This window comes from Sturnus vulgaris, chromosome 2 (assembly GCF_052056855.1).
Source record: "Sturnus vulgaris isolate bStuVul1 chromosome 2, bStuVul1.hap1, whole genome shotgun sequence".
Classification (NCBI taxonomy): domain Eukaryota; kingdom Metazoa; phylum Chordata; class Aves; order Passeriformes; family Sturnidae; genus Sturnus; species Sturnus vulgaris.
Window position 1 is genome coordinate 35,037,929 of NC_142244.1, and position 26,396 is coordinate 35,064,324.

The 26,396-nt window shown below is 40.9% G+C and overlaps 1 protein-coding gene across 8 annotated transcripts in view; it reads right to left on the minus strand.

The window, feature by feature from the left end:
* TENM4 (teneurin transmembrane protein 4) overlaps positions 1-26,396 on the minus strand; it is a 1,535,416-nt gene that overhangs the window by 79,832 nt on the left and 1,429,188 nt on the right. For all 8 annotated transcript variants that reach the window (XM_088159254.1, XM_088159253.1, XM_088159247.1 and 5 more), the window contains 2 exons: positions 17,845-18,061; positions 4,151-4,270 (listed from right to left, as the gene is read on the minus strand). In XM_088159254.1, the coding sequence (XP_088015380.1) occupies positions 4,151-4,270; positions 17,845-18,061 (337 nt within the window). The remainder of the gene's footprint in view (positions 1-4,150; positions 4,271-17,844; positions 18,062-26,396) is intronic.

Consider the following 26,396-nt stretch of genomic DNA (forward strand, 5'->3'; position numbering starts at 1 on the left):
CAAACCAGAATGACACTGAAGATGGCAGAGATGACCCTGTATGACTGCACTGTTCTGGACTGGGAGTGCATGCAGCCTGCTACTGTAAGTCAGGAGAACCTTCTTCTTGTCTAAGAGTGTCAATTTCTTAAATCAAAGTTGACTCAATAACATGAAAACTTTGCTGTACAAAAGCTGATGTCATGCTCTATTAAAAAAATTACCCAAACTCATAAAAATATAATAGAAACTGGAATAGCATGAATTCTTTACATGATTTTGAAAGTGCTTTACAAATAGTATTAAATAAATACTATAACAATCAGTAAAGAAGGTAAGTAAATATTAACTTCTTTTCACAGGCTGGTTCACTGGCTTGGGAAGGTCAAGAGATGCATCTAATGGTATCCACTAAATCAGCAGAGAGGCTGGGATTAGAAATTAGGGGTGTCTGAAAACATTTTCTCCCCTGACAAATTTTAGCTTGAATGGTCTTAAATAATTCAAGACAATTTACAGACCACTGAGGAAGTCACTGGACTCAAGGAAAGATTTCATGGAACTTTGAGCAACCTGGTCTAGTGGGAGTTGTCCCTGCTTATGGCACGGGAGTTGGAACTAGATGATCTTTAGAGTTGCTTCCAAACCAAACCATTCCATGGTTCTGTGGATTTTGGTGTTCTTTAACTTGTCCATTTATGGACAAGTGGTTTTTGTCCATAGAGTACCTACAGAGTACACAGATGCACTAATGTGCCTGTTCATTTCTCATTTGAGAAAATACCAGCATGTATCCCGTAGCCAAGTTGGAAGGTATATTCATTATTTTGGAGGTTCAGCACTGCAACTGGACAATTTGTTTGATGTTTGTGCACCAGGTTTCTGTAGAAGCAGATTGACTCGAGAGGAAGGTGAAGAAAGTGAAATCAGAAGAGCTGACACCACAGAGTCTGGGGTTACCCTGACCCCCACCAGCTGCCTACAGAAATCAGAGTTTTAGGATGAATCCCACTTGGTCACAGATTCCTTGCTCTGAGACAGCTGATCTCTGTCATTTTTATCACTTAAAGCTGAGTATCTGCTGGGGGCTGAGTCAGCAAACTGCAGCCCTGAGCTCCTTGAAACTAATTTAGCTTCTGGAAGCTGGCAGCCACTCCAAGGAACTATGAGTCCACTGAAGCCTGGTGGAGCATACCAATGCTCTGGCTGCATTGCTTTCTGCCCTGTGCCCCTGCTCAGCTGGACCTTGGGAAGGACATAGCATGGAAGGAGCATCCCTAGCTTGAAATGACAGTAGAAGTAGATTTATAGCAGGAGGGGTTTACCTTTCACCACCCAAGAATCAGGAAGAAATCACTGCTTGAATATTACAAAGGTCTGGAGCCTGGATAGCAGCACCTGCATGCTCTGTCCCTTTAGCTTACATGTTTGCTGGCTAGAAGTCCAGTTTACAATAAAGCACCACAGTGCTAGGTGCAGCACAATTGCAAAGCAAAGAGATGGTTTCTTTCCCCAAAGTACTTGTAATCTAAATGAATGATTACACACATTAGTTGGGTGTGGTACACGTACAAGGAAAGAGACAGAACAAAAGGTTGTGACAGGCATGTTGTCCAGGTATCTTTTAGTCATATTAATCTGTTCTACTGGACAGGACAGATTTTGTGCTGGTCCATACACAGCAAGCTGATCATGAGAGTGTGGTTTGGATCCCACTTTCCCACAAAGAAGGTTCAGTAATGTTGTCAAAGATACCCTTAAGCACAAATGTTCAAATTTTCTCCTTTTTGCAGTAATGCCTAAGCTACTGGCAATAAGAAGACACCAACTCCAGGGGTGTCCTTTTCCTGGAATGCCTCTTTATCATCTGCATTTTATTGTCATAACATCGAAGAGTTGGAACATCACTTGGAAAGCCTCCCAGTCCCCATCAGTGTTACAGTAGGTGCAAACATCCCTGAGTGTGAACAGGACAGCATCAAGCACACGTTGCTAGCACATGTTCCTCTTTTTCATTACAATTCTATCTGTTTCTCTGGCCAGCTCAAATGAAAGCTGTGGACTGGAGAGGTGCTAAAATCCATAAATCCTCTCCCAAATGCTAGTGGTTAGTAGTCAATGAGTGTAGCATATGCAGCTGGAACCCCTTCTGTTACGTTTTTGTTCTTAAAAGAAAGGGAGCCAATTAGCACTGACAAACAAAAGATAAGATGAAAGACATCCCCAATTTGCACTGCTTTTGTTTTGGTTGAGCATGATTGCTCAGATTTTGCCTCTAACACAACTGTAATCTTAATGACTTCTTCCTAATCATTTCAATATGAATTAGCAAGAACAGAGCTGCTGGGAGCTGGAGACATCTTTTTTTTTACATGCATGGGCACTGTATTACCAAATTGCTGGCTAAAGATTCTAGCTGCTATCACAAAGTTAATAACAGTAAAGGAGAAGAGAAGAGAAAAGAGAAGAGAAGAGAGAGAAGAGAAGAGAAGAGAAGAGAAGAGAAGAGAAGAGAAGAGAAGAGAAGAGAAGAGAAGAGAAGAGAAGAGAAGAGAAGAGAAGAGAAGAGAAGAGAAGAGAAGAGAAGAGAAGAGGTTGTTCATTTGTTAGGGAAGGATCATCAAGTCCAGCTGCCTTACCAGTTCAGGGCTGATCAAATTAAACTACGTTATTTAGGGCATTGTCCAAATGCCTCTTAAACACTGACAGACTTGGGGCATTGAACATCTCCAGGAATGCTGAGGTTACATTTGGTGCAGGTAGCTCGGTGTGTAACTGCAGCGTGAGCTGCAGGTTGAGCTCCTTAGGGGCAGGAGGCCAAGCCAAAGGCTGAGGCAAGAGGCAGGGAACTTCCAAATGACCACATGGAGACATGACAGGAGCCCAAGACTCCAGATTTTCCCATGCTTAGACTGTGAGGGGACAAAAGCCCAGGGTTTCCTTTGTCCCAGGTCCCTCCTTGCAGGCACCAGCTTGGGCTGTTATCTTGTTATTTAGTTATTGCACCAAGATTACATTGTTTTAGGGATCTGGATATCTGAGATAGTGCTGTGGGAAATCTGAGGTCTGATGGGTAAGGAACCCCAGAGTAACTGTGGATGTGGGGTGTGGCTGTGGAGGGGCCTCTGTCCCAGCCCAGATGGTGCGAGTGTGACTGTCAGAGCAGCTTCCAGATGGCTGGACAGGGAAGGCTCTTTAACTGAAAGCCTGTTTAAGAAATGTTTCTTCATGTCCAGACTAAACCTCCCCTGGTGCAGTTTTGAACCATTCCCAAGAGTCCTGCCAGTGGATACCAAGAAGGTGAGCTCAGCACTTCCCTCTCCACATTCCCTTCTCAGGAAGCTGGAGGAAGCAATGAGGTCACCCTTCAAGTCTCCTTTTCTCTGAACTGGAGGAAATCAGAGACCTCAGATATTGCTCACAGGATATTCCTTCCAGTCCTGTCACCCCTTTCTTGCCCTCCTTTGGACACATTAAGGGACCTGAACACCTTTCTTAAACTGTGGGGCCCAGAACTACATGCAGTGTTCTGGGCAAGGCTGCACCAACACTGGATACAGCAGGACAAGCACCTTTTTGACTGGCCATGCTGTGTTTGACACACCACAGGATGGGGCTTGCCCTCCTGGCTGCCAAGACACACTGCTCTAGCAGCTTCTATTCAGCTGCTGCTGGCCAGCACCCCCAGATCCCTATCTGCTGGGCTGTTCTCCAGCCACTCCTCTCCCAGTTTATACTTGTGCCAGGTGTTACTCCGTTCCAGGTTAAGAAAATCCAGCATTCTGACTTTTAAAAATGCATCCCATTCATCACAGCCCAATGCTCCAGTCTATCTAGATCCCTCTGCAAGGTCTCTTGTCCCTCAGGAGCATCAAGAGCACTTCTCAGTTTGGTACCATCAGCATCTTGCTAATGGTGCATTCAACTCCTGCATCCAGACCATAAATAAATACATTGAACAAGACTGGCCCTGGAATTGAACAGCAAGGAACAACACTGGGGACTGGTCATCAGCCAGATGTGGCCCCAAAACAACCAACAATAATGCACCAACATCTTCAAAAGGCATCAATAATAAAATGTGCTCTTGGAAGGAGTTTCTCTTTAGTGGTCATGGCAATAATGCTGTTACTGCTGCTTGAACACTGTAAATCCCATACAGACATCCTACCTGCCATCTTGTCTGCTGATTGTGTATCCAAACAGAGGATTGTTGACAAAGCTGATGTTTACTCCAACTAGAGGGGTCCCATCTGCTGTCATCACCTGGCCTCGAATCACACATGCATGTCTGCAAGAAGGAGAAAAATAATAAGAAACAGTAAGTCTTTTTGACAAGTGCATGTTTTTCCTCTGCTGATGTGGCTGTGAATTCCTATGGATTAGAAAACCAAGGCCTTTATAACCTGTAAAGCTGGAGGCCATGCTGTGTGCTTTGATGGGGGGATGCTGCCCTTGAAGGCTTTCTCTGGCATTTTGTACTGATATTCCAAGTGAGGTTTGATACTTTGATAGTCAGAGTGAGGCTTACAATTACCCTATTATATAAAAGCAACTGCTGTAGCATATACTTCATTAAGTATAAATTTCTGTAGGATTCACAACATCACACTGGAATTTCACAGAATCATACAATCTCCTGAGATGGAAGGGACTCAAAAGGATCACTGAGTCCAGCTCCTGGCCCTGCACAGAACAGCCCTCAAATCATACCACATTCCTGAAAGTGCTGTCCAAACACTTCTGCAACTCTGGCAGGCTTGCTGCCACAACACTCCTTCAGGAGCCTGTTCCAGTGCCCAACCACCCTCTGAGTGAAGAACTTTTTCCTACAGCCAGTAGTGTCTTAATACTATTGTCCTAATTAACAGCAAGGTGCTTTGTAAAATCAAAGAGAACAGAAAATTACCTGGCAGTACATGGACACATTTAAGGCATAAAAGCCACAAAAGATCCTGACCAAGACTTGGCAGCTCATTTCCTTCCCATTTGGGAAAACCATGACAGATAATTTGCCAGGTTCAGAAAGCTTTCTTACAATCTGCCTGGGGAGCTGAGCACACTAATAGGATGGGCTTTTTCTTTCCCTCTTTTTCTTCCCAAGTTTGGTAGATTGCACCATTTAATAGGTTACAACTATTCCAAATACTCTGTGATCTGTAATATGCTCTTTTATCTAAGGATTCAAGGATCTTTACAAACACTGATTAATACAGCCAGATTGATATTTTACAGAGAGAGGAAATAAAACACGGAATGATTTTCAGTTGTCCAAGGTCAGTCAGAAAACCTGCAGTAAAGCCAAAGACAAATTTTCTTGGTTCTCATTCCAAAGTCTGTTTCCAGACTTCTAAGTCATTACTACATTGCTACCTTAGGAGCTTCCCATAAAGACAAAACATCACATGTCTGTTAGAGTGTCTGAACCCAATTTTTGGCTGAAGGTAACTATTTTTCTGAGCAGCAACAGCAAATTGTAGTGTCAGTGTGTTAACGTGACCCAATGAATAATTTTCCTAACTGCTGTCCTGCTGGAGAACAGAGATTGAAAGCCAATGTTTCTCCAGGTGCAGAACCAGATCTCAGCTAGAGTAAATCATCCCAGCTGCACTTCAATGGTGCTTTGCTGGTTCACTGAGGCAAAGGATAATTTCTGTAATGTTTTGTAAAGATGATTTCATAAACACCGATCATTAGGCAAAGAGACAGTTCACCTAAAAATCTGAGATTGTATAATGCAAAGAGATAAAGTATAATTTCTATTTAATAAAGGCTGCACAATTTTTACATTTCACAGTACAGCAAACAGACCATTTGCCAGGGAGTCTTAAACAAAATTCCTGATGATCTAAATGGACAACTCCAATATTATCAAAAATTACCACAGCAATGCCATAATGTGTCTGCAATCTAAGATGTGACTATATTCATATATAATTTTGGAATAGGTCACAAGAATATCAGATACTGGAAATGATTTTTAAGCCACTGAGTGTTCTCTGATATATCATTACTGACTTCTTAGGAGTCATGTAAGAAAAGACTTGGACTAAATTTGGAGTTAATAATCCTACAATCCTACAATGATTTGGGCTGGAAGGGACATTAAAGATCATCTAGTTCAAATCTGCCTGCCTTCCATTAGATTGGTTTACTCAGAACCCCATCTAACTTGGCCTTGAACATTCTCACGGATAGGGCTAATGGGGAGAATAATATCCTTAATACTTCTACTGCTTCTCTTATTTAAGGTTCTAACTAAGCTTTCCATATACAACAACTGGAAAACAACAATCCAGTACAGTATTATGCACATCACTCTCTAACACATAGGTAGAGCATAACTCGAAAGGATCGTGATGCCATGGAATATGCTTGGAAAAATGTCAATGCTTGGAATAACCCCAAAGAAGTCAACAGGTCATCATCTGCAGTGCAGTTTTTGCATAAAGTGAATGTGTCTGAGCACATCTCTGAGCCAACAGCAGAACCTAGGCTTTCTCTTCCCAGATTTTTTCATTATCTGCTCCACTCTGTCTTATTTTCTTTTCCACCCTAGAGAGAGACCATATGATGGGTTTGAAACTGCCTTCTCTCATCTTCTCATCAAATGGGCTTCACATTTTGTGGAAGACAAGGAATCACTGCAAAGTGTTTCATGAATACTAAGACCTAAGTACAAAGGAATCAGTGTTCTGTTCCACATATTCAAGTAAACACTGCAACTACAAATGTTTTAAAATAGTAAGAACAAGATCATACATTTCTGTGACTCCAAGAAGAACATTTCCACCTGTTCTTTTTTCTTCCAAGAGGTCAAAGCAAGAAAAGAAAAAAAAGACATGTTGCAGGCGTCTCTCCTGCTGGCTTACACACAACACACATCCAGGCAGTTTTAAAGTTCTAAGTAAAAATGCAAGCAGATTGGCCTAGACCATTGGCTCAGTAAATGGGATGTGCTTTATATCCACAAGCATTTGCTCCATTACATATCACCAACAACTATTTCTACAACAAGCACCAGCATAAGGTGGACAAAGAGATTCCTCTCACTTTGGCAGCTATAGCAAATGCATCTGACACCCTACCTTTGGAAAGAGACTTAGTTCCCATCTTGGCTGATGCTTCCCAGCACTCATCCAACTCTGCTAGAACACCTCTGTGCTCACAGACTTGGAGGCTGTGTCTTCTCAAAGTAGCAGCTTGTCAGCTGCATCCCCCACCCTCCTGAGGACTGCAACCATTGCTGTATTTCCATGCTTTAAGGAAAGATGCTACCACTTAAGGGGACACCATTCCCAACCCACAGCGATAAAAAGAAGCTGGAGCAAGATGTATGAATCTGAATCCATTTAAAAGAGGTAGAGATGGAAACTGGAGGAAAATGCAAGCCCCGACTGTCGCTGATGAGTCTCAAATCTTCTCCTTCCCTGGGTGATAAAATTTGCCCCAGCTGAATAAAACACAGTGTACTGGAAGCAGCTGGCTTCTCTAGTGTCAACGTGTCCTTTCTGGAGGCAAAACTGAGTGTCTACAATGCCTCAAGCCCCCCAGGAACCTGGTTAATGCTAATTTAGTCAGCTATTTCCTTCAGTTGACCTTGGTCTAAATGCAATTACTCTGCAAAGAAGTTAAGTGGTACTGGTAAGATGCTCAGCTCTGCTAGAAGGTCTCCAAATACATTTACATAAAATTATCTCTCATGTTAATAGAAGAGATTAATTCCATCAGTCCAGCCCTGCTAGTTCAGAGTGTTTTCTGCAGCTGAGCAAAATTCAATTTCTTGTAGCCTTAGTCTCATCTTTTCATTGAATTATTAATAGATTCCACCTATTGCCTCTGGTTTTTTGTTTGTTTTTGTTTGTTTGTTTTGTTTCCCTCACTACTGTTACATGAGGCTGTATGGATTCTTGTTTTACAAGTAAAAACAGTCTCCATTTTTCCTCTTCTTTAATTAGCCTTTTCCTTTTTAATTTTTTTTATTTGTCCATAGAAACTCGCTTGAAAAGATCAAATCATTGTCAAAATGCTATCTACAATGCCAGATGGTATATCAGAAAATTTTACACTGTTGCTTTGTGAAGTTACCCTTTATCCCCAAGAAAATTAAATTAAGTCTTTCTGGTAAGATCTAGGCCACAGTGGCAAAACAGACAGGGGTACACTGATGCCTTTATATTTCCATTGCTTAGAGACAAATAAAGTTTGAGAGACTATCAACAAAATTCAAGCAGACCTAACCAGCCTCAGAACAGAAGCAAGAAAAGTAAATGCCACAAAAGCCATTTCACCTCATGGGAGCACATTAAAGATTTGTATTTAATACTAACTCTGATGCAGTGTCTCACAACCTAGACATTGGTCCTTCCAACACACTTTACTCAGAGATGTTTTCTGGTGACACTGTGCATGGCGTTCAGAAATAAGGGGAAAATACTATTTCTGCTTAGCATTTTTCACTGTAAGAAGAAAATTCCATGCATCCTAAATCCCACGTTTTCCGCAAGAAATGTATATTCTTTCCTTGATTGAGGATAGGTGCCATGGGAAATCTCACTCCTATTAATTTCTGTTGCTCCTCAAAATACTTGCAGCATACCTCACTGGACCTCTCGTTTAAAGGTTTCAATGTGTGAAAATGGTTATCATGACTGCTTAGCCATGCTCAGCTAAGTTATTAATAATAAATATTTTAATTTGACATTATAAATCTCCTTGAACTTACCATTTTCATATTTTATTGGTATATATAAATATACACACATATATATAGGATTTATCCTTCTGCTTGGGATAAAACTTCAACAGAGCTCCACAGAACAAAAATCCAGAAAGTTATAGTTCATGGAGAAGAATGTTATTAATAATAAATAATCTCTACAGCTTTTCTGTGTGACACCAGTCATGTCAGCTGGTCTGTTTATGCCTCTTTACTGCACCTGCAAAATAACGATCCCCTCCTTACAGAGACATAAGAAGGATAATTGCAGTAATGTGATAATCCCTTGCATAGGGATTTTTATATTCTCATGGCATTCATCTGTGATCTACTCAGTCTGATAAGTGCCTAGAAGTACAGACGTGCTACGTGCTACAATCTCTAGTTTTTAGCCTTGGCTGTGGCATTTTTGCTTGAGAGTAAGAGAGGATAAAGCAAAATGTACCTTGAACATTTTGGGTTGAATGCACCCATCTAATGTTAGACAACCTCAGGGCAGTCTTGCACCAGGATAGACACAGCACTTGGTAGAATGCCAGGTAAAAGCTAAGGGCATCATGATCAAACACATGGACACAAAGGAAATGCCTGAGCTGGCAGATGAAGGACAAATGAAGAAAACGAAAGATCAGAACATAGAGACATTCAAGTTCATTGCTTGTGGCAGTATTTCCCTCAAAAGCTGTCTGTAAGAACAGCCCTGCCCACTTGCCACTTAACTGTGGAGAAAAACCTCCTGACAGTCTTTCCCTGAACTGAGTCAATCCGTCTGGCTTTTCTAGCCCAGTTTAGTTGTAAGAAAAGCTTAAAGTCAAAACCTATGTACTGTTCTTAGCTTCCATCTGAATTAAGGAATCAAGATAAGGAAAAAGAATACAAATGATCCTTCTGAAAGTCTCCTTGTTAAGAAGAAAAAAGACAGACTTATATAGGAAATGAAAATTGAAGACCAGTCATCCTGAAAGACCCCCACACTATCATGGACAGCACAAGTGAGTTTCTGAAAGGGTTTGGCACATGTTGGGAGCTGGGATACAATCCTGCTGGATTTAGCAGGGTCTGATGCAATAGGACATGGAATAATGTTTCTAAACTAAAAGAGGTAGATTCATACTAGATTTAAGGAAGAAGCAGTTTATGGTAAGGATAGCAAAACACCACCACAGGCTGCATGGAGAGGTCGTGGCTGCCCCATCCCAGGAAACATTCAAGGCCAAGTTGGATGAGGCTTTGAACAATCTAATACAGCTGAAGATGTCCCTACTCATGGCAGGGGCTAGATGGCCCTTAAAGGCCCCTTTCACCCCAAAATATTCTATGATTCTAAATAACTGATTAGGCTCATCTGAGGAGTTTGGACTAAGGGAAGCACTAGAATGCTGGTGTCAATGTGACAAAGGGACTAAATGCACTAATGTTTGCTCATATCCCAAATGGGGACCTGCTAAGTGGCACCGACAGACATGGCTTGGAACAGATCCTGCCATTCTGCTTTGTGAGCTGCTGATGGAACAGGGACGCTGGAGAAGGAGAATGGGTCACGAAGAGCAAAGTTTTTAAGAGCTCTGAACAGATTCAGTAAAAGAAAATCAATTCTAAGTTGTTCGCAGCAAGAAACTGCACCTGCCCTGTTTGTTTAACCTACTCAGTGAAGGTACTTAAAAGGTCTCATCTCTGAAGGATCAGGAGATGCTGGTGATTATGTGGGCATGGTCCTTAGCTGTTAACCTTTTGAAAGAAGCCTTTTACAGTATTTAGATATTCCATTAAAGATGCAGCAAAGCCAAGTGAATGGAAATCTCCAGTGAAAACCCATTACTTAAACTGTCTGAAGAAGGACAAGGAGGAAAGCCACATACTGCTCAGATACTTTTATAAATGTGGCTAATGAAGTTGGTATTTGAAGTCAAAAAATAAGTGCTTATTAATCAATATTTATAATAACATCTCTAGATGCAAATTTTATCCTTACTGCCTCTTTAGATCTGGTCTAACTTGACAGTATCTAATCAGCAAGTCTTCTTCATCTGGTACTTTTAGCATACAAGCAGAGACTTGGTTTTGGGACCAATCGTTGTTTCTCAGGCTTCCCACTGCATGCACCTGACTCCATTCTGCTCTGTGAAGACTTATAAACTGATGGTTCTTGAACATCTCCTTGGGCATCATCTTTTATTAGTATTTAGTATTAGTATTAGTGATTGCTGGTTGTAGCTCCTCCAAAAGGAAAAGGAGGTATCTTTATTGCATGACAGTTTGGTAACAATACGTAATATCCTTTGAGGACCCCCTACCATTTCTAGAAACTCCATGATCATTGCTCTCACAAGAATTTCCTATTGGCTCTATTCTTCAAAGACTCAGGCCCTTTTTGCTTTGAATATTTCTCCCAGGAATTGAACATTATTCTCCTTCTCAATGTGTGTCCTTCCTCTTTATGACAGCACAATCTTCCTTTCTGATCTGCCAAGCAATTTGGCCACTCTTGGAAAGAGATGCCACTCCTGCCATCCAGAGCATCTTGTGTCTCTATGCCTCATTGACTCACTGTTGTTACACCTCAAGATCTCTCAGTTGAACTATAATGGTAAGGTGGGAGGGTAAGGGATATGGGAAGACTGCTCAGCAGAGGAAAAGATGCTGATGACATCTGTGAAATTGTAAAACTGGCTCCAACTGTTTAAATGAAAGTATTTTAGAACAGAGTTTTATAGGAAATGCAACACATAATAAAGTTGGGCTGTGCTGTACTGCAAAGCTTTGGTGAAGAATCCTTTTACTCACAATGTGACTGACTAATGCTTTAGGAGTTGATGACTCTCTCCTTTTCTCCAGTAAAACCAAAGAAACACTCTCTTGCTTTGCATAAGATATCAAGGAAACAGAATCCCACTCATATTTTTTTAGATCTCTACAATCCAAATCAAGTGTCCAGTACTATGTAAGATGCAAGATAATTTTTCCACCTAATACTGAATTATATGTATTTCATGATTTTTCAGAAGTAATTTTATAGCCATTATTTCTATGAGAGATAAAGACTTTATGCTGCAATAACTTTCAGAGATGAATAGTGCATTCATGCCAAGTCTTCACTAAAAATGTCTGCAGAACTTAGTAGTTCTGTGTTATTACAGTATTTTACATCTGGTATTTATTTTGTAAGCTCTGGCCACATATTCAGCTCTGCAGAAGAACAGGAATAAAAGCACTGTCTTTCATTGAATCTGAGGCACCATGGAAACAAAACTGAGCAGAAGAGGAGGAAAAAATACATTATTTCCAGGTTAATTACAAAATGATCTCTCTTTTGATGATCATAGGGAAAGTTCTTTAACTACATATAAGCTGTATGACGGATTTGCAACAATCAAAAGGAATTAGGAAAAAATGTCCAATAAAATACAAAAGATTTTATGCTTGGGATTTTAAAACTGCTTTTTTATACAGGAGGTTTTAACCAATTTAGCAAATAAATGCCATACTCAAAGGATAGACTCTTCCTGATAAGGCAGCTTTTTTCAGAGGACAGTAACTTAAGTACTGAATAAATATTAATCAAATGTCTACATGCAGATCCAAGAGAATCAACATCTACACCATAGTTTCGACTCCTAAATCCAGAAGTGCACATCAGTACCTCTGTAATCTGGGAGATACTTAAATCTCAAGCCTTCAAAACTTGCAAGCATGAAAGAAACTCCTAATGAGCTGTTTTCTGCATACTCCAAGAGCTCTTTGGGACACAGGTATCACCTGAGACCTTTTAATTCCAGGTGCAGGATGGTGCAGCATTTCTATCAGCTGCCTCACTGGGCCTTGGAAGTATGCCCAAATCACACCAGGAAGATCCTACTCTTTTTGTGCTTGGTCATGAATATCTAATGTTTTAAAAACATTTTTAAAAAGCTGCAGCCCAGTTTCTCCAATGTCTGTACACAGGACTTACAGAATTATTAAGGTTGGACGAGACCTCGAAGATCACTGAGTCCAACCAAATTACTTTTACTGACAGTTAATAAAGAGGAATATAATTACATCATGCTTACACTATCTATGTTATGGAAAAGAACATAAATATGGACAGGAGCTTTGCTTTCATGAAGTCTTGTAGGTACAAATTCCACAAAGTTGATGTAAGTAGCTGCATATATTGCATTAATTTACTATATGGAAATAATGTTATGCTAAACTCAAAACCAGAGGGCAAACAATGGGAAAAAAAAAAAGCGCCCTGTACATAGGAAAGGTAAATTTTAAAAGTATGCTTTGCTCTTAACCTCTCTTGAAGGGTTTCATTACCAAAATAAAAACCGGTAAGTTTTAAAAAATTCCTTGTTATTCTGTATTTCAAAAAGCTATTACTTGTACCTAATAAGGTTTTCATTTAAGTAGAAAGCATCGAAAGAATGATGTCTTTGGAAGACAATGCAGGGAAGAAGAGGGTTTGAAGACTTGCTGTGTTAGCTTGGTTTAAAATATGGAAATATGACCTTGCTTCCATCAATGTAGGTACCATGCTGTGCCACGAGGGCTCACCCTTAGAACATTGGATGCTGCAGATACAGCATTCCAAGCTGTCCTACCCATGGAGCTGCTGTGCTCCCTAAGCTCCTGCATTGCTTCTGGGTGTCTGTGTTCGGTGGGTGCATCTGACCCAGAGAATTTCCTGCTGCTGAAGGAAATTGCATCTGCCTGGAGTTGGGCAAGAGCCATGGGCTGGACTAGCTAGCTCAGGAGAAATCATCAGGATAAAGCTACACCTGATAAGTTTTGGTTCTTTGTCTTCAACTAAAGAAGCGTTTCTTATGTCGCTATTATCAAAGTTACACTTTCCTTGGAAAAATATGGAAAAACATAGAAAAGACAGAGCACCTTGGTTTCTTTAGGAAGAAACCTGAGAAAGATCTACTGGAGTGAACCCACCATGAATGGGACGAAATGTGTGAAAAGAAAAGTGAAGATGCTTTGAACATATTCATAGAGTCAAAGAATGGTTTGTGTTGGAAGGAACATTAAAGACCATCCACTTCCAACCTCCTGCCGTGGGAAGGGACACATCACTAAATCAGATTGCTCAGAGCCCCATCCAACCTCACCTTGAATACCAGGGATAGGGCAGCCACAGTTCTCTGGGCAAACTCCCTCAAGGATACTAAGAAAACATAGCAATGCTCTTCGAAATCACTTAGGACTGACCAGATGGACTACCAAAACATTCTAAAAAAACATTTAGATCCATCCATTCCCCCACACCCCCAACTTTTCTTAGCTCTTTGGCCATGATCAATATTCACAGTTTTGGTTTTGATGGGACTTGGGATCAATGCAATTTATCTCTCTGACAATAAACCAAATTTATTTACTTATTCACAGTAAAACAGTGCACACAGGCATTTATAACATATTTGTCTGAGTTTCTAACTGTGCTGTGTAACCCTCTCCACCTGGATCAGTAAGGTACATTGTTCTGCCTGGCACACATAGGGGACACAGGAAGGTGTGTGAGTGACATGTTTACAGATACCTTGTCACTCATTAGTGGAAAAACATGTGCAAAGTTAATTCTGATCAGAATTTTAAATCATCAAAACTAACTTTTTATATGTAGACTACTGACCTGAGGGCAATCAGGGACTATTCTTGCAGCTAATAACAGATGCTGCTCTCTGATGTTTCATGTAACTCAGATGGTTATTTTTAGCTGCCCAAGCAGTCAGAACAGGTTGATACCACTGGCAGCAAGTAGATATACACAATCTGTCTCAAAAACGGAGGGGTATAAAACACACTTACTTGAAAATTGAGTGATTTCAAAGTTTCTTTACAAAAGCACGTATTCTACATATGGCTTTCTGAAGCACTTTAACCTATGCCAACACTTACCATAAAAGACTGTGGATCAGGACTTTATTCTGTTCTTGCCATTTTCTAACACTATCGCTCAAAAGAGAAAAAATATATCAGGTGTCCTACTTTATAGTCAACTTATTGACACCACTGCATCTTGTGCTACTCCTTATGGTGATGGACAACTAAGAACAGCTTAAAAACAACAAAGCAAACAGTAAGAGTAAGTGGTTTCAAAATCAATACAAGAACAACCAAGTAGTAGAGGAGTACTTGTTATTTGTTCATCAAAATGATGTGAAAAGACATTCTGTGCATTCAAAATTTAATTTAGCTACTTGCTTTATCATCATAAACACTCATTTCAATATGGGCAATGATTATTTTTTCTTCCCAAACATGAATAATATATAATTGCTGGTATTTAGGAAGAGACAAGGTCTTTGCCTTTATCCATCAGGGTAATTTATCATTGTCTTACTCCTTCTGCACTGGTGAGAGAGCTTGTCAGCTCAGCTTGTTCTTAAAAAGCCAGAGTGTAATTCAATAATAAATTCACTCAAAGGCTAGCTGTCATGAGACATTCATTTATTTGTATCCATTAGGTGATCTGCACTGCTGTTCTCTCTGAAGAGCGGCTGAGCTGTGGTTTTGAAGCTCAGGAAATATATTGCAGAGACATTCAATCACCTCCTTCACATTGCTGCCACTTCTGCACAGGCCAGACAGGGATGCCAATGTGCCAGGGCTCCCCTAGGGTGATAATCAGTCAGCCATGACCTAGTGAAGCCCAGAGGAGCAGGCTGTAATTCCTGACCTGAATGGTGAATGTGCCCATGCAGGATACCAGACACACAGGACACAGAGATCCGTGTCACCTCTGTATTGCCTGCTCATGGGGGACTGCTCACAGCAAATGACACGGATCCAACTCCAACCCTACACATGCAAAACCAGGCAGTCCTGCCTGTCCAGACAAACGGAATCACAGATGGCCATGCTTCCCCACATATCAGTCACTGACCACTGCTGAAGCACTGTCATTTCCAAGGTGACCAGAGGAGCTGTTCAAAGGTCCAGCTTTCCAGGAAGTGAAACAGGCAATTGAAACTACAAAGAGAAGCCAAATAAGCAGAAAACCCTTGCAATGAGTTTATCCAGAACTACAGGATCTTTAAGAACTGACAGGAACTTGTGATGTCTTTTAAAACCCCAAACGAGTAGTGCCATTTCCATCAACCCAACACTCTCATGAGCTTGGACCAGCTGCTGTCTCAGGGGAAAATACACCTTCTGTTGAGGTTCTTCAAAATTACTTGCAATCACTCTTGTGAACCAAGATACTTGAGAGATGCGATACAATCACAGCTTGAGGTGACAAATCTGTAGACCATATTTAGTGGCACACACCCTATGCTGATAATTTGAGAATGGAAATCTCATAAATCATTGCTACCTCTGTACAATTCTTCATCCTAACTTAAATAGAACAGTTTTATTACTTCCACTGCATTTAATCAAAAGCAGTCATTAAAACCCTTCCTGTTGATCTGAATATTTTCATTCCCTCACTCCAGTCATCTACATATCCTCTGGAATTCTGAATCTTTCCTTAGCAGGACATCTACAGACGGTTAGTAGGTCTTTCCTACATAGAGATCTATCATCAGACCTATGAAACACATGTAACTCCTGTAGGAATTTATGTGACCCTAAATGACACATTCTTTCTGTTGGTCTTCTGCTGGCACTCTCACAAACAAATTCACTATATCATTAGAAATTCCCACTATTTCCCCCCAGCTCTGTATGCTGTTGAATGCAAGCAGCCCTTAAAAAGAAGCTGCAGTTTTATTTTTTTAATGCACAAATACAAAGATTCCTATAGTTCATTAGTTGTATGGGAAGTTCACTAACACAGATGTGTGTGTACTGAAACTCTCTACCTATCAGAAAGGATACACGTGGACCTGATAACAGAGTCCTCTGTGGAAATGCTTAGAAACTGCTACCCTAAATGCATCAGAAAAATTAAAAGGTGAGCATAATCTATTTCATATTCTAAAACCTGATTTTACAGCAACAAATCACAACTAGTCAAGAGTCCATACTGTTCAGTATCCAGTACCTGTGATCTTCTGAATGCCAATGAAGGAAAACAATTTGCAACATAGTAAGTGTTTGGTTATAATCTGAGTCACTGTTGTCAGCATTCTTGGACCCTGAAGACCTTGGAAGCAAGAAGTAACAGGGAAAATATCACATCAGGCCGATTTCCTGACACTGCTGTGATGATGATGCCAGCCTGTAGACTACCAAAAGAGGTGATATATGGGAGCTGGTACCCAAGAGATGCTGGCAGTGTCCCCCTCCTGAAAAGCATTAGGTCATATCTAGAGGGGCCTGAGAGGCCAGTTGAGATATAAGTGCTGAAATAAATACCCACACAAACATGAGGGTTCTGTATTTTCAGTGCCAACCTATTAACTGCTGTGTGTGGGAAAGCTGAAAGTAAGCAGTTCATGACTGGGTGAAGCTCAACAGAGTTCAAACCTAAGTGTTGAAAGCCACCTCCAGGATCAGGGTCACTACTTCTGAAAGGCAACATTCAGGACAGACACCGAATGATCCAGGAATTTGACACCACAGTTACCCTGCTACAAGAAATGATTTTCAGGGATGACCAGCCCTGGCAGATAGGAATATACTTAAAACAAATTGCTGAGATGCAGTTCACAGAAATGAACTGCTACGCTTTGTTTCTCAGTTCCTGTTTCTTGATGATGATTGCAGCAATAAAGAATTTCTTGGCTTTAAAACCAATCTATATTCGACCTGATTGCTTATATAGCAAATCACTCTAACAGCTCTCTGTAGATGGTACAATTTTCCTCAGCTCTTTTGAGGTCTCTAATATTCACACTATAGATTGCAAATAGCATTCTAGTTTCCTTCTTTTTTGTCTCTGTCAAAGGAAAATGTGTCACTGCTCTTTAGGAGACACTTGTGCACAATGTCAGTCACTTCATCTAGGAGAGATGAATGGATGCCTTTCACTCCTCGAAATAAGGCAAGTGAGGAAACATGCAACTGCTCTCATGCGTTGGGAGAGAAGCATCTTGTCTTACTGGGAAAGCGTAGGTGGAGAGACAGTCAGCAGAACTACATCAGCCACAAAGTTCTTCAGGTATTATTTCACTTAAACATTTTTCATTATTCTGCATCTTGCTGCCCTTCCATGTCTTAAAGTGGCTTATGCTTTACCACTTACTGAATGAACCTCAAAATTCACTTACCCGCCTTCAAAAGGATTGTCCCCTGGGATGACGTGAGTGCTGTCCTTGCCAATGAGGAACTTGATTCGATCATAGAAGGAATGCAAGCTCTGCTGGGAGACGGGGGCTTGTGTCTCCTGGATGATATCCAGGGGGTCTGGAGAGCCCAGGCACAGAGCATTAACGTGGCACAGTGGCTGCAAGCAGCAGTCTGGATCCATGCAATCCACCAGGCCATCTACAGAAGGATAAGGAACATTTTAGAGCAATGGAAACATGGAGTGCTGCAGACTTCAGGGTGCAAGAACCCTTTCCAATGCCCCCACCAGAGAAATGCAGACTTTCATCTACGTTGAGTAAGGCATGTTCACTTAAAGTCACAATAAGGAACCTAAAATACACATTAATATATAATATAAATATGCAGTAGGATGTAATATATGAAAACTCATATATTAGACTGGGCCCTCAAAAAGGTGTATTTTAGATTAATCTTGGGATGTGCCGTTCCACAACTCAGTCAGCTGGATAACTCCAGAGCCCCTAAGATTGTCGTGGGGTTTTTTTTGCCAAAATACACAACTTCTGTACCTTGCTACTGTTCCTTGTGCAAATCACAGACACGTTGCATCACATCAAAGCTACCAGGCTTGCTTTCAGCAGGACTAAATAGTAAATAAAGCCATGGTATCTACCATGGCTGCAGAGAGAGCTATACATGTAACCTAGTAAAATAGAGTAGAAAGTAAAGGAGATTTTTTGCTGGGAAGGTTTGATCTCTTTTGACCTTGGTCACATTGATTTGATAGCGACACAGAGTAACAGATGACCTCAAACTCTCAGGATATAAATCTTGCACTTTCAGCACCATTAAATTAATAGTAACAACAATAATAGCAGTGGACACACATGAAAAGGCTTGCTGAGCATACTTCAGTAAAATGAGGGTTTGCATAGCTGTCAAGCCATCAAATGCACAGACAGTACCACTTCCCCTCCCACCACCACAGCAACATCCCCCCCATTCATTTTGAGATGCCACTGCTCATTGCAAACAGCACAGTAAAAAGCGGTGACAGGAAAAGAAATACAAAAAAAAGCTCAAAAGAGGTTTGATGAAGCATCACATTCAGCAATAAAAGTTGTTAGCATGTAGTAGAGAGAGATCTTTAAATCAGATAAGGGAACTGGATGTTTTTGTTCTGGGGTAATGGGATATGGTGCCCTTCACTTCCAACTCATCAGTTCAAGCAAGACAGTTTGACAGTGAATGAAAATTACTACCATGTGATGGCTGTTCACAGACCTATGTGAAATGAGTGGTTGGTCTCTGTGTAGCTGCTGGGAGCTCCATATATCACAGAAACCACCTTTACAGCAAGCATCCTACTAACGACTCCAGCAGAGAGGCAAGAAATGAATGTGCCTGGAGAGCAACACTCTCCTGAGAGGTAGTACCCTCCTGAAGTGGGATGAAATCTTTAGTTTTCAGGATAATGGACTTTTTATCTCAAAAAACCAGTAAATTAAAACAAGACATTTTGTCATTATTACTGTTTGTGAGCTTTGTCCCAATTTTACCAGTATGTATTAGAAGTCCTTTCACTAATGTTATTGGCATTACTTTATATTTACTGCAATATAAATAGGATGAAATCTGATCTTTTATTTTTCTAGTACTTAAGATGGCTTGGACACATCATGGACTTGGATTCTGTTGAATTATGCCTGTTCCAAACTTGGAATAGCTTAGTGTTTAAAACATTGCTGACATCATAATTTCATGTGGTTACTCACACACAGAAAGTGAACAACAAACCTGGTTGTGGTTCCCAGAGCTTCCTGTGTCCAAGTTGGCCAAAGACAATGAGTACCTGCTCTGTGTACACACACACACATACACCATACACACACTGGGTCACTTCAACAAGTGCTCTGCACTTGCCATTAATGTTAATAGGAGCACTGTTAAGACAGCAAAAGTGCTTTGGAAAATGCCATCTGTTACCCTTACCTCTGTCTGTCCTAACATCTCTACATCTTTATAACTCCTTACAAAACTGCCACAAGAAATTTTTGTCTCGGACACTAAACCTACCCACTGGCCTTTTCTCTTGATGACTAGTGATAAGGAAAAAGAACTAATTAGAGTTCTTTGCCCATTAAAAAAATTACTTGCTGCAGATGATTAGATCAGTAGGATTCTGGAAGGTCACATCTCAGATGGAGTTTAAGAGACCGTTCACAGAATACAGATCTGCTCAGATGTAACAGGCTTAGCCACAGCTACCTACTTAAAAATAAGAAAAAGGAGGAAAAAGAAACAACAAACCAGCCTTGTTACTACATTGACTACAGTTTCAAGTCAGATAAAATGTTGCCTTTTTCTCCCACACATTAATAATGTTTTCTAAGGCTGCAGACACCTGGCTGGAAGGACGGCAAACCAGCTGTACCATACCTCTTCATTAACCTGTCTTTTTTCTAGGCAACAGAAATGTGTTTTGGGGCCTGAAGCTGCAAGACAGCAAGAAAATGTAGATAAATGTGTGAAAAATAGATGCAGAGGACAATATTTTGAACAGGTGAGAATGATGAGGACTTATCTGCAGATAAGCCTTTCAACTAATGTGTTTTGGACCTATGTGGAATAAATTGAGGATAACTACACCGGAGAGGTCTGTCACTGACATCCTAAATTCATGAAGGTACTCGAGGGCTGAAATGACATTTAGCTACTAAACTCCTTCTAATATCAAGAGCAGTTTCAGGACAAAGCATCTCATTAGCTTAGGAAATGTAATGGCTATTTCTGTCTAAGTCATGCAGAATAGTAAGAGTTAATCTATAAACCAGATCATAAATAGTGATGTCTCCATGTGCATACTCTTTTCTTGATTTTTTTTTATTGTATGGCCCAAAAGTCATCCAAGTGGTGCCCTACAGTGAATTGTCAGGAGATATAATGACAGGGTACACAGCTCTTTCTCATGCCCTGATATCTCTCACTGGATCCATCAGAAGAGTGAGGATTATGTGACATTTGCAAGAAGCCCCTGACCCATGAAGAGCCAGGTGTTCAGGGAGCTGCATGGATTAATAAAAAAAAAAAATCAGAGCAAAATAAAACTCTGGCTTTAACTGTCCAATTCAACAAAAACCATATGGTGAATTTTCATTAGAAATCACTACAATTTTTTCAGAGACAGGTAACAGAGGGAAACGAACATGGGATAAATGTCCTCTGCACCCCAAGTTTTGCAGCAGCAAAGCCACAGAGACCCATGACCTGCATGTGGATTCCTAACTCCAGTAGCTGCCAGAGCACAGGTAGGCTCCACAGTAAGTTTCTAGTTATGGACACCTTTATACAGCTCTTGGTTTCAAAAAGTGACAGCTCCCTTACTTAAATAAACTGTAATACGACCATGGTACTACAGAGCAGAGAACAAATGTGTTCTTGAATTATCTCTGTGAGAAGTCTTGCATAGGGGGATTACAGCAATTCATATGTTTTAAGGCTACTATGATCATTCTGTCTGACCTTTTAGACCCATACGCTGTTTATTTTTTTCCCACCCAGAACTGGATTAAAGTCTGTGTTTTAGAAAAGTATCTCATATACCAAAGAGAGCTAATTATAGTGAGTCAATCATTTCCTCCAGTAAGCTTTTGAAATACTTAATTACTGGTAGGGAACTATGTCTTATTTCAAGGTTGGACTTGTCTAACTCCAGTATCCCATGACTGGTCTCGTTTGGCCTTTGTCCATAAAGTTACCAATAGCTCCTCTGAGCTGCCTGCTCTGGTGTCTTTTCCATGTGCAAGTACCTCCACACAGAACAACAATCCATTTCAAATCTTTTCTCTGAATAGCTGAAGAAGAACAAAATTCCCATTTTAAGATTTGTTTCCCATCCACTGGACTTTTTGGTGTATGACATCCTTTGATCTCTTTCCAGTAATTTCACATCTGTTATGTGTGGACACCAACACTGGACACAACACTATGTCAGCAATATTGGGTGCAGAAAAGAGACCACTTCCTCTTCTCCCGAGGAGTTTTTGGGCTTCTCTACTTCTAAGGTTCAGAGAGGTGAAGGCATAAAAGCGTTGCACTGAGAACTCATGTTGAGACAATTACCTCCAGTGACCTCACAATCCTGTTCTGAGTCACTGCTTCTCAAGAATCTCTCAACCCTCCAGTATAATATCCTTTCTTTGTTCCCAGGGCTATTTTGCATTTTGCTGCATTATGATATATTTTGTTTGATTGTGACCTTGCAGTGATGTGAATCAGATCACTCTGTGTTTAAATGATCAGGGTACATTATTTACCACCATATCAAGCTTTAGGTGAGCTGAAAATTTCATCAGAAGAGAAGTAAACTACATTCTAAGACAATAATGAAAATGCTGAGTAGGGCTAGATACAACAACCAGTTCCAAGGGATCCCTACAGAAACATCTTCAATGATGGATGCCTTCCAATTAACAAATGAATTCAGAGATGTGTCACTAAGCCAGATTTTAAGACATCTCTTGTGTTCCTTCTTATTTTCATGCAATAGGAATTTTTACATCTTTGAGACCATTTATGCATTCTATATCACACACATATCCTTTGACTGTTCTGCTAAAACCAAACCCAAACTCTTTTGTGCCACTTCTTTGCATGAAGCCATGAAATAAATACCTTTTTGCAATCTTAAGAGTTACCATGGGGTGAATCAAACCACTGTTGTGAAAAGGGAACCATCAGCAAGACGTTGTCACATCTGGTAAATAACGTGTTCAGTGGTTTGCATCTTTCACTAAGATTCAAGTAATCATAGAATATATCAGTGGATGGCACTTCTGCAGGTCATCTTGTGAGCCCTGGCTCATTCCCTTCAGAGAGGGACATGAAGGAGAATGAACTGGGCTCAGCAGAAACCCTTCCTTTTCTGCCACTGAGGATAAAACAGCTCCAGTTTATTCAGCCAACATTGTATTTTAGGGGACCAAGACCATTTTTATCAGGTAATCTGCACTCTGTATACCACTAGACAATGAGTTTTATTTTGGGATGGCTCATCTAGCTCATATCTTGTGGGTGGAGTTGCAATTTTTTTTTAGAATGATACTCTGACTCCCTTAAAGATTTGAAACCCACCAATCCTGTTAGTAAGCTCTTCAAAACACTGCTTTAGACTGTTAACTCCCTGGGAGCAGAGACTGTCTTTTCTGTTCACAAAACATCTGTTCCAGTCCCAAAGGGCTCTGAAGTGTCAGCACAACCCAATGAAATAAGCACAATTCTCATTAAAGTTTTGTATCTGCAATGTATGTTCAGCTTTTTCTCCATAGGAGCATTGTTACATGGAAGGGGCTGAACTCCAAAGGTATCTGTGTCTTCTTGGAGCAGGACCTTGGCCTAAGGAGTGTAATATTTGCATAATACCAGCTGGAGAATACCTGATTTTAACTGACTTTAAACACTCACTGTAACTACCAGGACAGCCACACTAGATAATGACAACAGATGGAAACGCTGACCTCATTCAGGAATTTCATGAGATACTCCATATCGTAACTGCCTTCCACAAATAGTCACCTGGATACCAAATTTAAGAGGAGCTAAAATTACTTGGCTTTCAAACACTGCTCATGACCCATCATGATTTCTGAAAATCATGTCCTTTATGACATTTGTCTACATGATACATGCAAAAAAATACATCCACCAAACCAACCAGAAATTTTGAAATTCCTACAAAGCAATTATTCTTCAGCAGCAATGGGGCTACTTGCTGTCTCTGCTCTCCTTGAGTTGTTGCTGCACTTGCTGGCTGCAAAGTGCTCACAAATCCCACAGCAGTCTCATTTCTCCCTTGTGTCCTGTGCAGTCAGCTTCCAAGTTCCTCACTCACTGCCATGCAGCACCCAAAAAATGTCAAGGATTAGAGATCTGTACAGAAGCAAAGGGCTGATTTTGAGACACTGCTTCTGCAGTAAACAAGATCAGCTGAGACCTAATAAAATTTCAAATTAGCTGTGACTTTTCATGGCCCTACAATTGTGTTGGCTGATTTAATGGGCAGTGTCTTAACTGGCTGAGACTGAATAACTGAGCATTTCTACAGAGTTATGGATGCTGCAACAAAAGTCAGTCATGCTAACATCACCAACAGAATGCAAATAACCTGCAGCCAGAGGTGTTATTATGTGTTTAGGCAGACTCTGACAGGTGCTGCATGTCAAGTGTCAGGCTGGAATAGGCAGACCATGGGTAGGGATGGATCTGTTTGTACACAGAGCATTCTGTGAACCCTGACACACTCTTGGAGCCCCAGGCAGACAGGCACTCAGAGGGAGGTGAGCTTAAGGAGCCTGATTAGGGTGAATCTGGGACAGCATAGATGAGAAACTCAGCGATTGCTCCTGCTAAAGACCACGATGCTTTTTGTCACTGACTGCAGTGGGATGAGTCTCTATGAGAAACCGCATTAGGCAACGCAAAACTAGGAAGTAAAAACAACAATAAAACCCCACTGTCTCACATGGGTGTATTTCTATTGGCAACAAAAGCATTAAAAGCACTGATTATACAAACATTCGTGTCTCTCACCTCATCCAGTTCTTACCTTTCAGTTCCTTTTCTGTGCCATTCATCAGGCAACATTATCACTTTTTGTGGGGACACTGTCTTGTCCTTTGATGCATTTGGATGAATTACTGGGAAAGTTTGGGTGGGAAAGATTTTAAATGTAAATGCTCAAATGTAAAGATAATGAAGTCTTAGTTTTACCCTTGAGCAAATCAGATTTTACCCTTTCAGTTCTAATCTAAACTGGTTTAGAGGAAGGCTCTAAAGGAACGGCTCAGTACTTTTGCACAAACAAATTACTGTTCACATGGATGTTTGTGCTGATAAAGGTTTTACAGGAATAATGGTTCTGCCCTGAGCTGAGGACTGACACTCAATTTACTTGAATTGGATTTGGGGAATAAATGAGTTTTATTCCAGTGCTTTGCAGAAATTTTACTTATTTAACAAGAGTTGCAGCTTTTGGCTCCCCTTTAAGGAGTTAAAGGGAAACAAAACACAACTGTAAAGAACAATGGCAATGTGACTGTCAACTCTCTGTGACCCCATTAGCTATTCATATTCTCTTTGCTCTTTCTAGTCTACCTGCTCTGTTTTAATTTCACCTGAATAAGCTTCTCACTGGTTGTATCCTAGCTAAATTAGATTGCCAGCTGCCTGGGAAAGGAACTGCCCTCACATCTTTCTATGAGTTCAGCACTTGTTTGCAAATTTGAAATAACACAGTCATATGTAATAGTAGTCAAGTATTTGAATTACAGAACTCCTTGGGTTCTTGTGCAGAGCCTCTGTGGAGGTAATCATTACAGAAATGCTCTGCAAAATGTTCATCCTAATCCAGAGCTACATCCTTTTTTATAAAAAAACATCTGAATAGAAAAAGAAGGGAAGGAAGAAATGACAGAAAACACATGATAATCACCACTATCTGGTATAAACCATAGCTGTAATAATGTGTTTAGAATCTACAAGTTCACAGCATCCCGCAGCTCATCACTGCTCTGGAGAACACAGTTGATGCAGCTGTATTGGTTTCATGGGCTTCTTCTTTCTCCAGGCAGATTTTTAGCAGCCAGCAGAGCAGCATAGAAACCAAGCAACCTAGGATCTGAGGGAATTGCATGAAGCTGAGCAGGGCATGTGAGGGCCTTTCCTAGCATAGGAGAGATTGTGCTTGAGGCGTATCAGGCACGGCATCATCAGCCAGGCAAGAGAAGGGATTGTCTCATTCTGCTCTGAGTTGGGGCAGCCCCACCTCAAGGCCTGTGTGCAGTTTTGAGCACCCCAATATAAGAAAGGTATAAAGCCATTACACAGTGTCCAAAGGAGGGCTATGAGGAATCTGAAGGCTTTGGATGGGAAGCCATATGAGATGTGGCTGAGGTACCTTGTTCAGCCTAGAGGAGACTGAGGCAACGCCTCATCATGGTTTGAAGCTTCCTCTCAAAGGGAAGAGGAGAGGCAGGCACTGATCTCTTCTCTGTGGTGACCAGTGACAGGACCTGAGTGAATGGCATGAAGCTGTGACAGGGAAAGTTTAGGCTGGCTATTAGGAAAGGGTTCTTCACCCAGAGGGTAGTTGGACACTGGAACAGGCTCCCCAGGGAAGTGGTCACTGCACCAAATCTGACAGAATTGGGGTTGTCCTATTCAAGGCCAGGAGTCGGGATTTGATGATCCTTGTGAGCCCCCTCCAGCTCAGGACGTTCTGCGATTCTGTGACTAGCATTTGGGCAGGGCAATATGTACAAGTTACTTAACTGAACTATTGTCATGCAGTAGTGTTCCTGAAACTGCCTCCTTCAAGAGCCAAAGCACCTCTCAAAAGTGATTCCTCTGAGCAAAAGGAACTCAGAACTTAGCAATTTTTTAGTGGGAACAGTGGTTTCACACTCTCAGCAGCTGAGAGATCCTTGTCACCAAGGTCTCTCACTTTCCTGGCAAGTGCTGCAAGTGTTAAGCTACTGCTGAAAAGTTCACCCTA